The sequence below is a fragment of the Zootoca vivipara genome, chromosome 5, assembly GCF_965207765.1.
Source record: "Zootoca vivipara chromosome 5, rZooViv2.hap1.1, whole genome shotgun sequence".
Lineage (NCBI taxonomy): Eukaryota > Metazoa > Chordata > Lepidosauria > Squamata > Lacertidae > Zootoca > Zootoca vivipara.
In genome coordinates, this window is record NC_142588.1 from 59,739,033 (window position 1) to 59,753,481 (window position 14,449).

The 14,449-nt window shown below is 43.3% G+C and overlaps 2 protein-coding genes across 2 annotated transcripts in view; one reads left to right on the forward strand and one right to left on the reverse strand.

Annotated features, from left to right (window-relative positions):
* TRPM2 (transient receptor potential cation channel subfamily M member 2) overlaps positions 1-7,909 on the reverse strand; it is a 45,049-nt gene extending 37,140 nt beyond the window's left edge. Inside the window, exons 1-3 of the mRNA XM_035132382.3 lie at positions 7,666-7,909; positions 1,207-1,514; positions 869-954 (exon numbers count right to left, since the gene is read on the reverse strand). Of these exons, the coding sequence (XP_034988273.2) occupies positions 869-954; positions 1,207-1,401 (281 nt within the window). The 5' untranslated portion in view covers positions 1,402-1,514; positions 7,666-7,909. The remainder of the gene's footprint in view (positions 1-868; positions 955-1,206; positions 1,515-7,665) is intronic.
* Positions 7,910-8,065: 156 nt separating this feature from the next.
* Positions 8,066-13,932, forward strand: CFAP410 (cilia and flagella associated protein 410). Its single transcript, XM_035132384.3, has 7 exons — positions 8,066-8,291; positions 9,085-9,103; positions 10,236-10,282; positions 10,773-11,002; positions 11,259-11,433; positions 11,872-11,968; positions 12,943-13,932. Exons 1-7 carry the CDS (start codon positions 8,083-8,085, stop codon positions 13,069-13,071), a joined length of 906 nt encoding a protein of 301 aa, XP_034988275.2. The 5' UTR covers positions 8,066-8,082; the 3' UTR covers positions 13,072-13,932.
* Positions 13,933-14,449: the final 517 nt, after the last annotated feature.

The following is a 14,449-nucleotide window of genomic DNA, read 5'->3' on the forward strand; positions in this document are numbered from 1 at the left end:
TTCCGGCAATCTTAATTCCTGCTTGGGATTCATCTAGTCCAGCCTTTCGCATGATGAATTCTGCATATAAGTTAAATAAGCAGGGAGACAATACACAACCTTGTCGTACTCCTTTCCCAATTTTGAACCAATCAGTTATTCCATATCCAGTTCTAACTGTAGCTTCTTGTCCCACATAGAGATTTCTCAGGAGACAGATGAGGTGATCAGGCACTCCCATTTCTTTAAGAACTTGCCATAGTTTGCTGTGGTCGACACAGTCAAAGGCTTTTGCATAGTCAATGAAGCAGAAGTAGACGTTTTTCTGGAACTCTCTAGCTTTCTCCATAATCCAGCGCATGTTTGCTATTTGGTCTCTGGTTCCTCTGCCCTTTCGAAATCCAGCTTGCACTTCTGGGAGTTCTCGGTCCACATACTGCCTAAGCCTGCCTTGTAGAATTTTAAGCATAACCTTGCTAGCGTGTGAAATGAGCGCAATTGTGCGGTAGTTGGAGCATTCTTTGGCACTGCCCTTCTTTGGGATTGGGATGTAGACTGATCTTCTCCAATCCTCTGGCCATTGCTGAGTTTTCCAAACTTGCTGGCATATTGGGTGTAGCACCTTAACAGCATCATCTTTTAAAATTTTAAATAGTTCAGCTGGAATATCATCACTTCCACTGGCCTTGTTATTAGCAGTGCTTTCTAAGGCCCATTTGACTTCACTTGCAAATTATCTTCTATACAGAGCAAATTTTGATATATCAAACAATTTAAATAAAAAAATAAAATGCAACAGGAAACTGAGGCCCTTCCTGACCATTGATAGGAATAATGGTTGAAGCCAGTTAGAAGTGTACAAAGTGAGAAGTGAAAACAAGGCACTTACCCAGAATCTGACATTTGGGAACCTTCAATAAAATAGACACATTCTTTTTTCCGTATGTTTTCAGGGATCCATGTGCTGAGATTTTCCTGTGAGATTGGGAACAGAGCAGTCAACAAAAAGTAGCAGATAAAAAATAAAATGCTACAAAAAAAAGTGCTAATTTGTGTAACATTCATTTTTGCACAATGCTGAATTGGGGGTCTTTTAAGGGACAGTTCAACTTGTAGCCAAGCTATCCTTTTAAGATGGGATTATTTTTTCGCATCAACTTGCACTCATGATTTCCGCCCCATGTCAGTTTACTCCTCCAATGTATCACTTCTTTTTATTTAACTTACCTTTTCATTGGCGCCAGAGTTAAAGTGAGCCCTCTTCTTGCTCTTACTAAAGGCGCTGTTACTTCGTCTGAGATTGGGGACCATGTCAAGGTCATAGTAGCTCCTAGGATACACAGGATAGCCATCTCCTTCATCAGGGCAGACCTTATTCAGATCTGTAGGGAGTGTTCTGATTCTCCTGCCTGGCCCAGCCATGGCTATATTTCTCAGGTCACTCACTGATGCTGTTCAGACTTCAAACACACTTGGAAGAGGATCCCTCAAAACCATCATCTCAGAGATAGTGGAATTCAACAGGAGAGCACTACCTGCATTTTAGAAACACCAAAATGGATCTTCTGACTGAAGCATATTTCAATTCAAGTATTATAGTGAATTTGTTAGATTCCCCTATGTTCAGATAGTACCACAACACTGAGGTTATGACTAGTATTCAAGGTACGCAAATATATTTTAAGCACTAACATGTTGAAAAAGCACTGAGTTACAGGGATAAATGTTGTCCTGTTAATTGAGCAAAAGCAGGGGAAAGTCTTAAAAACACAAAAAGAGCCTTGCTGGATCAGGCCAAAGGCCCATTAGTCTAGCATCCTGTTCTCACCATGGTCAACCAGGTGCTTATTTGTAGTTAGACTAGATCCCCCTGACTGATGCTGCTTATTTTTAGACAAGATAAATGTAAGGGTAAAATATAGAATAATCTTAATACTTTCTGTATCTTCCACTACATCATAATGTCCTAACACAAGGGTAGGGAACCTGTGGCCCTCCAGCAGTGGCTTGACTATAGCTCCCATCATCCCGGACCATTGGCTATGTTGGCTGGGGTAGATGAGAGTTTAGCAGTCTTTAATAATGGCAAGTCCTTATATCTGTTACTAGATGGAATGCCCTTTCCACAAGAAAAGGCACAGCAGTTATTCTCGCATTAAGGCTGCAATTCTGAGCATACTTTCAAGGCAGCAAGCCCCTTTGAATTCAGTGAGACTTCCAACATACTTAGAATTGTGCTGTATACCTACTGTAAGCAGTGCCTCTCTACACACCACCCTGATCTCTCTTTAGGTGGGAAATATTTGAGAAATATTTGAGAAACATACAAATGGGCAAAATATGGTAAGTCTCTTCATTTATATGACTTATCTGCATTTCCTGGCTCAATTACTGCATCTTAAACTGTTTTCTTAAGATTAGTAATTCAATTATCTCTCCTCCCCCCTTTTAAATTCACTTAAGGAAACATCTGAAACAACACTTATTATTCCACTGGAGACTAATGACCTCAGGTGGTTTTTATGATGCTTCAAATATTTCTAGCAAAGGGAAGGTGGAGATTTAATTGGAAATGGTATAACCAGCAAAGTTCACATCAGCTGAGAGCCCAATAAAAAGTATCAGCATGTGCTCCAGTACTGATTGCACTTCTGTCACAGCAGCTTCCTAAAAATGTCATTCTAACTCCAAAAATCAAAAAGAAATTTTTCTAGCTCTGGATAGTCTCATAAATGGTCTTGCTGTAAAAGCACTTTGCCAAGGTTTCCCTATAGGCATAAACTACAATCCTATGCACACAATCCTATCGAGTAAGAAACATTGAATCCACATACTTCTAAGCTAATGAGGTACAGCTTGAAAGAAGAAATTACAAAGCATCAACTCATCCACATCATACAATTATTATCTCTCTGCACATAAGCCTCCAGTTCCATGTGTATTGCACAAAGCGATCTCAGACTGTTTAAAATGCATCAAGGATTTCTCCTGACCTTGCAGTGCGGAGTATTTCAGTCCAGTCAGTAGAATTACTAAGCAATTTCTGCAGAGACTGTTTTATCCATCTCTAAATGTGCAAAGTGTCACTTGGGTGCAAATTCCCAGCATTTGCTACTTCAGCCTCCCTCCCCCCATTTTAAAGGTTCTTAGAATTTGCAACAAAAAGCCACACACACAAACAGCTTGTTTCTACCTTTCCTGCAGCATCCTCCCGATCCCACTCCTACTCATGTACTTCCTGACAGACACGAGGGACATACCTCTGTCTCATGCTGCAAGCTGGTCACTTTATGGCTGGAGAAAGAGGCAGCCTTTCTGAAGTGACTGCAGTTAAGAGGAGACAGATCGAGGGTTGGCAGCTTGCCAACAAATCACACTGCAGAAAGAAACTGTCCCCAGCCCCGCTCAAGAGCTTGGGATAGGAAGACAAATCCAGAGTTTGCTAGATTGTGTGGTGTAGAGTCACACATTTGTCTTGAACAATTGTAGAGAAAGCAGTCCAGTTTTTGAACAGTCCAGTTGAGGAGCTTCCCTAACTGAGCAATACAAATGATGGGGCAAAAGTCAAATTGCTTTTTGATGCATGTTCCAATGTGCCTACTAGTCCACATGTATCAGAAACAAATAATGCCCCAATAACTTAAGAAGATGCCTCTGGGGTCTGATCTGCATACAGTATGGCTGCAGTATACTCAACTGCAATTAGCCGACTCTCCTTCCTGCTAGTGTTATGGTGACATTCTTGTAAAAATAGGCTAACAATTCCCCAGAGTGAATAACTGCATTTGGCTCACAGTCTTCCATATAATCAGGATAAAATACACTAAATTGTTTGGGGGAAAAGCCAAAGAATGGCCCAAGTTGGTAGGCCTGCATTAAAATCTTAGAGACTGTGACTACACGCAACCACAACAGTCCAGCCTTATAGATACTACTACATGTACTGCGCTAGCAGTACATGCTTCTAGCTGCCATAATATCTGTTGGATCCTTTGTGGTAAAAGCAAGGGTCAAAATTCAGTCACCATTTCATGGGTCCTCCCTTTATGTATTGATAAATAGCTGCCCCCAAAATAATGTTGGGGGTGGAGAAAATCACTTCTAGTGGAGATGGTTTATTTATATACCGGTAAATATCTGTGAGAAATGCAATTAAAAGCAGAAGTCCTTATTTTAGCTTTCCATGTACACATGCAAAACCATTTTAAATAAATTACTTATTTATTTAAAGGTAGGAATAAGAGCCAAAATGGGGAAAGTTCTAAAAAGATAAGACTCCCTTCCTACACACACTATTATCTATATATATATATATAAATGTAAACTGGGTGTGTGTGTTCATCTCCAATGTTCAATGTAACCGCTTGACCGGTTGCATTCAAATTTGGACACAAAGTCAAATGTGACTACGAGAACAAGCCCATACCGTTTTCAGACAGATGTCACACCTGTGCAATGTAAAAACCCCAAAACCACGTGTTCCAGAACTCACAAATCAGACGAAAGTGCATGCTGGGAGCACAGGAGAGGTTGGAAAACAGTGGCCTCTAGTGACGGCTACACTGGTACTGCACCTAGGAAAACAGGGACAGGTTGGGGCCAATAACAGGGATGAGCCGGGGTGGGGTGGGGAGAGGAGGGGTCGGGATGGGTCATGGATCAGGATAGGGTGGGGGGAGTCAGAGAGTTGTGCCTGTGTAAACAGAACACGCATACAACAGGGGGACTCTGATGGTGAGAAGAGTCTGAAGGGGGACTCTGAGGCTCCATTTAACAGACTGAGCCACAGCAACGTGTGGCAGGGCCAGCTAGTCCTTGATATACTGTGTTTACTTCTGGGCACCACAAGATGGAACCAAGATGATCAAGGGAGGAGGGAAACCAAGATGATCAAGGATATGGAAACCAAGCCTTATGATAAATGGTTGAGGGAGTTGGGTATGTTTAGCATGGTAAAGAGGAGTCAGGGAGGAAATATGGTGGCTATCTTCAAATATCTAAAGGACTGTCATGTGGACTATGGAGCAAGCTTGTTTTCTCCTGCTTTGGAGGGTAGGACACAAACCAATGGCTTCAAGTTACAAAAAAGGAGATTGTGACTAAACATCAGAAGAACTTTCTGACATTAAGAGCTGTTTGGCAGTGGAATGGACTCCCTTCGGGAGGTGATAGACTTCCTTGGAGGTTTTTAAGCAGAGGTTGGATGGCCATCTGTCATGGATGCTTTGGCTGAGATTCCTGCATTGCAGGGGGTTGGACCAGATGACCCTCAGGATCCCTTCAATTCTAGGATTCTATTATCACCGACCATTGGTCATGCTGGCTTAGTCAGATAGGTGCTATAGTCCACAACAGGCAGATTTGGCTGCTTCTTTTCTCAGCCAACTTAGATGCTCTTCACCACCCACCATCTGGCTGGCATCATGCTGTCTACAATATAACCACTGAGGTCCTGATCCAAGTCTATTTAGGCAAGTATGTCTAAAGCTCTAATGAGCTTAGAAGGAGCCCTGAGTGCCCATGAATAGGAGTGTTTTTCAAGTTTTTACAGCTCTGTGAAAGGAAAAACCAACAGGCAATTATGTAAAAATTTACTTTAGAAAAGATGGAAAGTACATTAATCTCAGACATCAAGGTCACCAAAGAGCTTCTAGGATACATGCTGAAGAAATATGAAAGGTGCTCTGGTGAGTGAGAGAAAGGGTGGTTAGAGACATGCATATTTTTCCATCCACTGTAGTATAAATGCCAAGTTGTCGCTTATTTGTTGCACAAGCTCTATTCATCTTTCCTCAAGGAAGTGTATGTCCCTTTTATGGATTTTTTGTTAACCTATATACAGTATAGTACCACCATATCATAAGAGCCCTCAAGGTGATTGCCAACAGTTAAAATATAAGAAGTGAGATAAAACAGTAAATACACCAATACATAAAACACAGTAAAGTTTACAAATCAGTGCAAATGACACAAGCAACAAAAGACGACAAGAGTGGAAGCCCAACTGCATTCAGGTACTACGGTACATAATTAAGCACCATAAAAAAAAGCATAATTAAGCATTTCATGGTAATGGATAGTTTAGTTGCCTCCCTTAAAGTCCATAGAAAGGACACCAAGTTCACAAATACAAGGACAAGGACAAAGTTCACAAATACAAAAGTTGTTTCTGAAGTATGCCAAGTCCTGACAATTTCTGAATTTACGGGGTTTTAAAAAAAAATCAGAACTTTGATTTGTGTGCCCAGAAGTTTAATAGTAACCAGTACAAGTGCACTTGTGTAATATTGTATCAGTCAACAACAAATTCAATAGAAAACTCTTGCTATGAGGCTACAGATGACAGCAAATAATAAAAATAAATAAACTCAGCAGCTGCAATTTGTCCAAAGTAAAACTTCTGAGCAGTGGCAACTCCAGTAAGAGTGAATTTTGTTGCGGTAATTCATCTAGAGATTACCAGATCATGGCTAATTCTGGCCAAATCCCAATTCTTTAGGAGAGAGTAGAAAAGACTAGGAAGAGTTACAAGCTGCAACTATGATGTTCAGGAATGTATGATTCCATCTATAATATTTAAGTCTTGTTAGTTACCAAGTTATAATAATCTCCATCTTGTTTTAAATTTGTCCATCCTCACACAGATACTGCATTTCCCCCAAACTCATTTGTTCCATTCTTGTGATTTTTACCTTGCATTTTATTTTTGTGTGTGTGCCATTTATCAATTGCTAATGAGTGCTGCGGGTAATGTAGTTGCCTAGATAATCATGGGCATCTGCTTCCCATGTTATTAAGACACACAGATACAGTGAAAAACAAGGTGTTGATGCTGTTTGAATTTATATACCACCCTTCACCCGAAGATCACAAGGCAGTTTACAACATGAAAACACAAAATACATAATAAACTAGCAAAAACAAAACAAAGCTCCCAGACACATAATGTTGTAACTCAAAAGTTTGTTTTGTTTTTATTTATTTAGAAACTTTTTAAATTTGCATAGTTCTTTCTGAAGACTGGATGTTGCATTAGCACCAATGGAGCCAATTGCAAAGTAAACTTATTTTACCAGGATTAATATACAGAGGTTCCTTGGTTTTCAAACATCTCCGTTGACAAACATTTTGGAACTCGAAGGCTGAAAACCCAGAAGTAAATGCTTCAATTTTCGAATGCGCCTCGCAAGTGAAATGGCTTCCGCTGAGTGTTACTCAATTTTCTCAATTAAATTTGCAAACCGCCCTTTGCGCCTCCGTTTTCAAACATTTCAGAACTTAAACGGATTACTTTTGAAAAACCAGGTGCCACTGTACTGCTTAATCATCAAAACCTCTAAGTAAATGGGTACAGGATAGGCATGTAATGGCTAGAATTTTTGTGTGCCTGATGGATCTACAAACTGAGCCAGAACAGTATATTTCAAAGTTTTAGCGCAATGTTCCTGACTCAAGTATAACCGCTTATGAAGTCTAGCTTTATTTGTTGGATATTATTGTTCCTGCCCAGATTATCTGAGGTATAGACTTAGACTGACAAGCTTTGCCCTGGTCTACATTACAGGGTCGCTGTGAGGATAAAATTGGATTGGAAGAAACAGCACGTGCTACTTTTAGTTCCTTAGAGGAAAGACAAGTACTGTAGAAACAAAACTCATAAAAAATAGTTTCAATATACATACATACCATCTTAACCCGAACTGGGGTCAATCATACAAACCTCACAGGGTCGCTTTAGCATTCCAAAAAAGGGGGGCCTAAGCTCCATGTATGCTACTTTTGAGGTTCTTGCTTGGAAAAAAACGTAGGAGCAATAATAACAATTAATTTGAGGCACAGGCGAGCGCCGTCAACCGTTGTATTCATATTTCAGTTGACGCGCACGCGCAGAGCACAACGCCGCCAAAAGCTACCGTACTAACGGTCTCCCCGGCGACTCCGCCCACTCATCTGACTCCACCCCTCGTGGTCCAGAGCCGCGACTAACTCCGCCCCCTGCAAGTCGTTGGCTCAGGCTCGCGCTGCTGGGTGAAGAGGGCGAGGGGCGGGGCAGGCAGTTTAAGCCCCGCCCCGGCCAAGCGTGCCTGCTCTGCTGTGAGCGGGATGGAGGCGAAGGCGTCTGCGCCTGCGCCCGCGCCCGGGCCCGGGCCCGGGCCCGCCCTTGGAAACGCATCGGAAGCTGGCGAGCGGGCCTTGGCGACCCGCCCCGGGAAGGCCGGGGACCCCGCCGCGGCCATGAAACTGACGCGTAAGGTGGTCCTGTCCCGGGCAAAGGCCACCAACCTCAACGGCGTCCGCAAGCTGAACTGCTGGTACGGGGAGAGAGGCCAGCGCTCACCTGGCGGCGGAGCTGGGAGGGAAGAGCCGCATTGCAAACCGGGGTGGAAGAGGGGTCCGCGGCTGACCGGCTGGGAAACGGAAGATCTGGGAGTTAGAATAATGGCACCATAGAATTGTGGACTTGGGAGGTACCCAGGATCATGTAGTCCAGCCCCTGCAATGCAGGAATCTCACCATGCGGTCGAAACACAAAATAAAGATGCTAAAATCGGTCCATTCTCCCTCCCCTCCCCTGTTGTGCTGCTGCACCTGATAGGGTTGCTACAGTTTCCTCCTGGCCAGTGTCTCTTTTGGCAGCATACCTGGCACAAATCAACAGGTGGTTTGCCCCCAGCAGATGCAGCGTTGGGGAAAACTTCGCATACCTGATTGCTTACACTGTTTTCAGTCATCCAGTGTCTGGCTCCTCTTGTATTGGGACGTTTGCAACATCGCTGAATACGTTTCCTTGTACAGTATGTGCATAGCAAATTCTCCACTGGTTTCGGATTGTGTGGAGAGGTGCTCATGCACATATAATTGTAGATGCACTGCAGAGGTGCGGAAAAAATGTGTACAGATATATATGTACACAGGGGCTCAGGTAGGAAGAGCTTGTCATTGCAGTGCCACTTCCATTGAATGCAGAGGAGAGCCAGAATACTTGTAAAGGCCTTTAATTGTGCCTCACAAGTGACTTTCCTTTGTTTGCTATAAATACACTGTTTCAGCATTTTAAGTGCATGGTCTGTTTTACCTATTAAAAAGATTGTTTTTCTCTTTTAGGGGCAGCCGCATATCAGATGTAAGTGTTGTTCCTAACTTTCTAAAAAAGCAGTGAACTGGCATGGTGTTTGCCATTGTTGTTTTAAAGGATAGAAGCAGAGAATTTGGATGCCCCCTTGTATACCTTACTTGTTGAACAGTTGGTGTATCTCAAAAATTTTGCTTTCTGCTTGTCTTCAGTAGCTAATAGTGAGAGGGTGCATATAATCCAGTTTTCTCCTGCCTGTTTTAGTTATCGGAAAAGGGAAATGCTCCAGTCCTCCTATGATTAGTAGATATGGCAAGGTCTTAATTTCAATTATAGCACTTGCATTTTCCCAGCAGAGGAAGGAATGGGGTCAGGAGTGGTTCTTAGCTGTTCCTTGTTGAAATCAAACACACAGAGCACAGAGAGAGACCAGCTCCAAGGAGGAAGCAAAAGTTAATAACTTGATCCTTTTTGCTTCTTTCTAGAACTATACTTCTATACTAGAAGTATACTAGAGATAAGGAGGTGATGAGGTGGCTTTACAGTAGCTTGGCACAAGTATCAGCAGCCACTATTTCATGCAGGAATTGTCAGTAAGTATGAAACAAAGAGCTGTCTGGCTTCCTTGAGATGCCGCCTCTCTGTGCTTTCTCTTGGCCTAGCTTTCACGGCCAACTGGGAATTACGGTATTGACATGATGGCTGTAATGGACCCAGAGCCTTCACTGCCTGTACTGATCTCCATTAAGGAGTATAGCTCATTGGTAGAGTACATGCTTTTGCATTCAGAAGGTCCCAGGCTTGATCCTTGGCACTTCAACTTAAAATGATTATTGGTAGGACAAGATCAGAGCGATCACTGTCTTAAGACCCTAGGAAGCTGTTGTTGTCAGAAGAGAGAGATACTAATATTTTGTAAGTACGGTAATTTGGAAGCAGAGCACCCTGCCTTGATACAGGTGACCTTTCCAGCCCTGTAGTCCTGGGATTTATTTATTTTAATGAGTACATTGGCCCTAAGTTAAATAAATGGTTACAAAACAAAACTTCCAATATGATCACCTATCATTTCTAACAGGCTTACTGGGTCAGTTAGCAAACTACATGCTTCCTCCCTGCCCCACCAAGAAGAGACTGCTAAAGTTTGCTAAAGCTTCTCTTCTGCGTGATTCTCTTTTTCTAGATTTCTATTTGCCGTGAGCTTCCCAACATTGAGGTGATCACGTTCAGGTATGTGTTGGAGTCTGCTAAAAGGTAAATGTTGGCTTAACAAATTAATCCAGGGGAAATAAAAATCTCCCTTCTGAGGATGAATAGGATTCTCCCTTGAAAACCTAACCAGTCCAGGCTATTTACCTGCTACCATGTTGAGAATGCTTGCATTGTGACTTTTTCTTCATCTTCTGAAATTGATTGACTGTTGGATTGCCAGCCTTATGCCACATGTTCTTTGTATCTCTTTCCTACTTACTGTAAATTCTGCCTGGACCAGAGGTTATGAAACTAAATAATGCCCACCTGCCTTCTACAGTATATAGTAGCAGATTTTGCTACTATGAGGCTTCCTATGTCCCCCTGCAGAGAGACAGGGCACTGCTGCAGATAATGTGTATTTCTCACAGGGAATTGCAGTCAGATCATGAGCCTTATGTCATGCAAACCTGATAAAGATGATAACACTTGCGTCTGGTTTCCAGCTTTCCTTTGCTTTCTCCAATAGTGCAAATCACATATCCAGCCTGGAGCCAATGAACCAGTGCCGGAACTTAATGGAGCTTTATCTCAGGAGGAACAATATTGCAAGCCTCCTTGAGCTGTTCCACTTGAAGAAGCTGCCCCGTCTGAGAATCCTCTGGCTCTCTGAGAACCCATGCTGTGGTCCTGATCCTCATCGCTATCGAATGACGGTGCTGCGCAACCTTCCGAATCTCCAGAAGCTTGATAATCGGAGTGCGTATTACAGCAAATTGTCCTGCCTCTGTTGGTGTTTTATATTTGCTGATTTAAAGTTCTCTTAGGTCTACATGCAGTAAAATGTGGTGGTGGTAGAATCCTACCATTGGGGATCCCATTTTCTTAATGCTACCTATGTGGGAAACCCCTTGCAAGTAAAGAACTAGCCCACAAGGGCTTCCTGTGCCAGCCCTAGAGCACCGAGCTCATCTAACAATAATGCTCCCTCTGCTTTTTTCCCTGATATTTGTAGTGGTGACAGAGGAAGAACTGTCCCATTCCCTGCTGGAAGGGGAAGAGATAACATCACCCCCAGCCAAATTGGACGTGGAAAACTTCTGCCAAAATTCCACTACTGAATCCAGTGTAACGGAGTCTACAGCAGAGAATGAAAATGAAGTCATGAACTTCACCTTGGAGGAGACAAAGTGAGAAGGGCTCTGTTTCTTTCTGGTGGGATTTCTTTATTGGGACTTTATTAATATAAAATGGGGGGTTGGGGTGGAGACCTGTGCCTCTCCCCCTCGCAATATGTTGTTGAATTCCATTTCCCATCTGCCCCAGCTAGCATGGTCAGTCATCAGGGATGATGAGAGATGAAACCCGACAACATCTCAAGGGCCACAGATTCCCCATCCCTGCTAGAGAATGTCCGACTCAACACAGAGATTCTCCCTCTTCCTGTGTAAATTCACAGTGTGCTATTGTGTGGGACGCCAAGAGCTCGTGTCTTGAAATGCTCTTGTGATTTGATCTCTTGTGTCCAGCAGGAGCAGCTATGCTCTGCCATTTCCGATAGCGCTGGTGGGTGCTTCCATATGGCTGCTTTACTTATTTCCTTTTTCTCTTCCTTTTATCCTGCCCAGTAAAATCCGCGAGCAGCTTGGGATGAAGCCTGTTGCTCCGAGGGAGAAGTTTGTCTCCTTGTGCCCTAGGCAGATGGAGGGGAACCGAAAGAAACGGGTGCGTGCGAGAACCTTTCCCCACTCTCAGTAGTTCTCTCTGTGTTTTGTGCATGATGTGCTATGCCACTGCTTTGAGCTAAGCCCTGCTGCGGCCCTTAAGTCAGAAATAGCTTGGTCCTGCTTCTTTGGAATGCTGCAGGATCCTATAGGTAGGGTAAACTGGATATGTGTGAATAATTTGCTGTCACTGGGCAGCAGCATGTGGCATGAGGGAGAGCTACCCTCACAACACTGGGGCCATTGCCGAAAACCTGGATGGGGATGGGGCATGGTGGTGGTGAAGTCAAAACTGCAATTGCAGGAGCTCCGGTTGGATGGCAATGCTCCCATACAACCCTGATCTCGTTACCACCCCTTTAAGGGAAGCTGCAGCAATGCCAGTGGCCGGAGGGCAGCTCCACCTCACCATGTGCTGCTCAGTAGTAGGAAGGAGTTGCTATCTCTCTCCCCCTTGGTAAAGCAGACCTTGGCTACAGGGAAGAAGCTGCTGGTGGGCCTTGCTTCCTCATCCCATGGTTAATACTAAGTAACTGATCTGCCCTTGCAGTCTGGGCGGGGAAGGGCAGATTCGTATCATAATATAACTGGCAGACTCTCAAAAGGTAGCCTGTTCTGACTCATGCATCAATTGACCTCATCCTGAGATACTTTGCCATAAACAGCTGTAAACCAAGTGCCCCTGTTCAGAGATGCATGGTCTTGTGGTATTGTCCTGCAGATGGGACAGCATTGCTTTCAAGAGCAGTAGTTGCTGCAGATTATAAGCAAGGGAGCTCTGCCGCATGTTTGGCCACTGAGAACAGTTTGTTGATCAAGACGAGCCTTTGCTCTGATCCAGAAACCTATGTTTGTGTAAGAAAATTGAGAGGGCAAAGTATCGTCAAGCACTAGTAGAGACTAGACTTCAGCAAAAATTAGTGAATTTCCTGATCCATTTTTGATACCTTTGTCTTGTGTGTCCTGGGTTAACAGAACAACGTCCTCAATGCCATCATGATGCTCCTAGAAGAGCTTGATTCAGATGGACTAGAAGTTGTCCATCAAACCACTGGGAACAAGCTCCAAGCCTTGCAGAAGAAGGAACTCCATGAGGACCGATAGCGAATCTGAGGCAGCTGTTTCATGGCTCAGCGGAACTAGCATCACCAGCTCTGGCTGCTCCATCCCTGTGCTGTTGGGCTTAGTGTGGGGTGTGTGCTACTGAACACAGGAAGAAACGTCATACATTCATTGTGCGTCATGCACTCGGACCATGCTCTAAGGCAAGCTTTCCTCTGCAATCACAACATGTGTGCCTGCATCTATGCAACTGCTACCCAGCAACCTGCAAAAGCCTTTGGCAGCGGGGGCAAACAAGTGTACACCGAATTACAGCAAGTAGTTGTCACGTGGAAAAAGGGGTCAGCATTTGTGGCCCTGCCTTCTGCTTAGTGCCTCCCCAGTAGAAGAAGATCACTCCTCGTCTTGCTTCAGTTGTGAATCTGTCAGCCGCAGCTGCTGATCTGTTAGCATAGTCTTCATACTGGAACACAAATCCCTATGATGCCGCTATCCTCCTGCAGTCAGGAGCTTCTGACCCTTGATCTCAGGGCCCGATTTACACAAAAACAGAGACATTTTTTTAAAAAAATAATCATTGAACTTCAAATTTAGTGGCAAACTTCTAGGCTTTCTCTTCACCTTTCCTTCTCTTTTAAATAGTGATTTGGACTTCACAAGAATGTCACCTGTAGTCAGAATTCTGGATTTGTATAATGGAACATCTTGTTTCTTACTTGATTAGAATGCGGTCTTGCTCCTTTTGGATATTGCCTTGACTTCTACCACTTGCTTGCTTAATCTACACAGTAGCCTAAAAGAGAAAAAGCAAGTTTACTTAGTTGTTGTGATGGAAGGACCAGGGGAAGTGGGGTTGATGGTATATGGTGCAGGAAGTGTATTAAAGTCTGAATCCAACAACAATACAGACTTCGTCTCTTCTCAATATAGTATTGGCTCCATTGTGTTTAGTCTGTCAAGCTGCATCTGGTGCACAGCAGCACACTTGAAGTGGATGCTGTTAAGTAGCTGATCGGTAGCGTGTTCTTGTAATAGGAAGTTCTTAACTATTTAAAAGAATATTTTTTCCTAATAGTTCTGGTTACAAATATCTCTCAACCAATGGATCTCTTTTCTCTGATTACATATAAAACACAGATCTGATATTTCTGAACTCCACCTCTGGATAGATGGCACCAATTGAGAATGCTTACTTTGTAGTGCTGGTTTTTTCTCCTGCCCTTTTTTCTGTTTCTTTTTGTTGACCAGTGTCCCTTAGAGTGGATGGATGTTACACAGGTAGAAACAAGCTCTCCAGTAATAGGGCTTATGGAAAATGGTAGGGGCTGAGCTTCAATAACTGTGTTTTTCAGTTGTACTGATATCCATTTTTTATTTTTAAAAAAGTTCACCTATAAAACTCCATTAAGTTTCACTCCAC

Excerpts from the sequence above, each read along its gene's own strand:
- CFAP410 (XM_035132384.3), top strand. The coding sequence starts at position 8,083 with ATGGAGGCGAAGGCGTCTGCGCCTGCGCCCGCGCCCGGGCCCGGGCCC. Across the intron at positions 11,003-11,258 it reads CCAGAAGCTTGATAATCGGA|TGGTGACAGAGGAAGAACTG; the intron begins GTGCGTATTACA and ends TGATATTTGTAG. Across the intron at positions 11,969-12,942 it reads AGGGGAACCGAAAGAAACGG|AACAACGTCCTCAATGCCAT; the intron begins GTGCGTGCGAGA and ends CTGGGTTAACAG.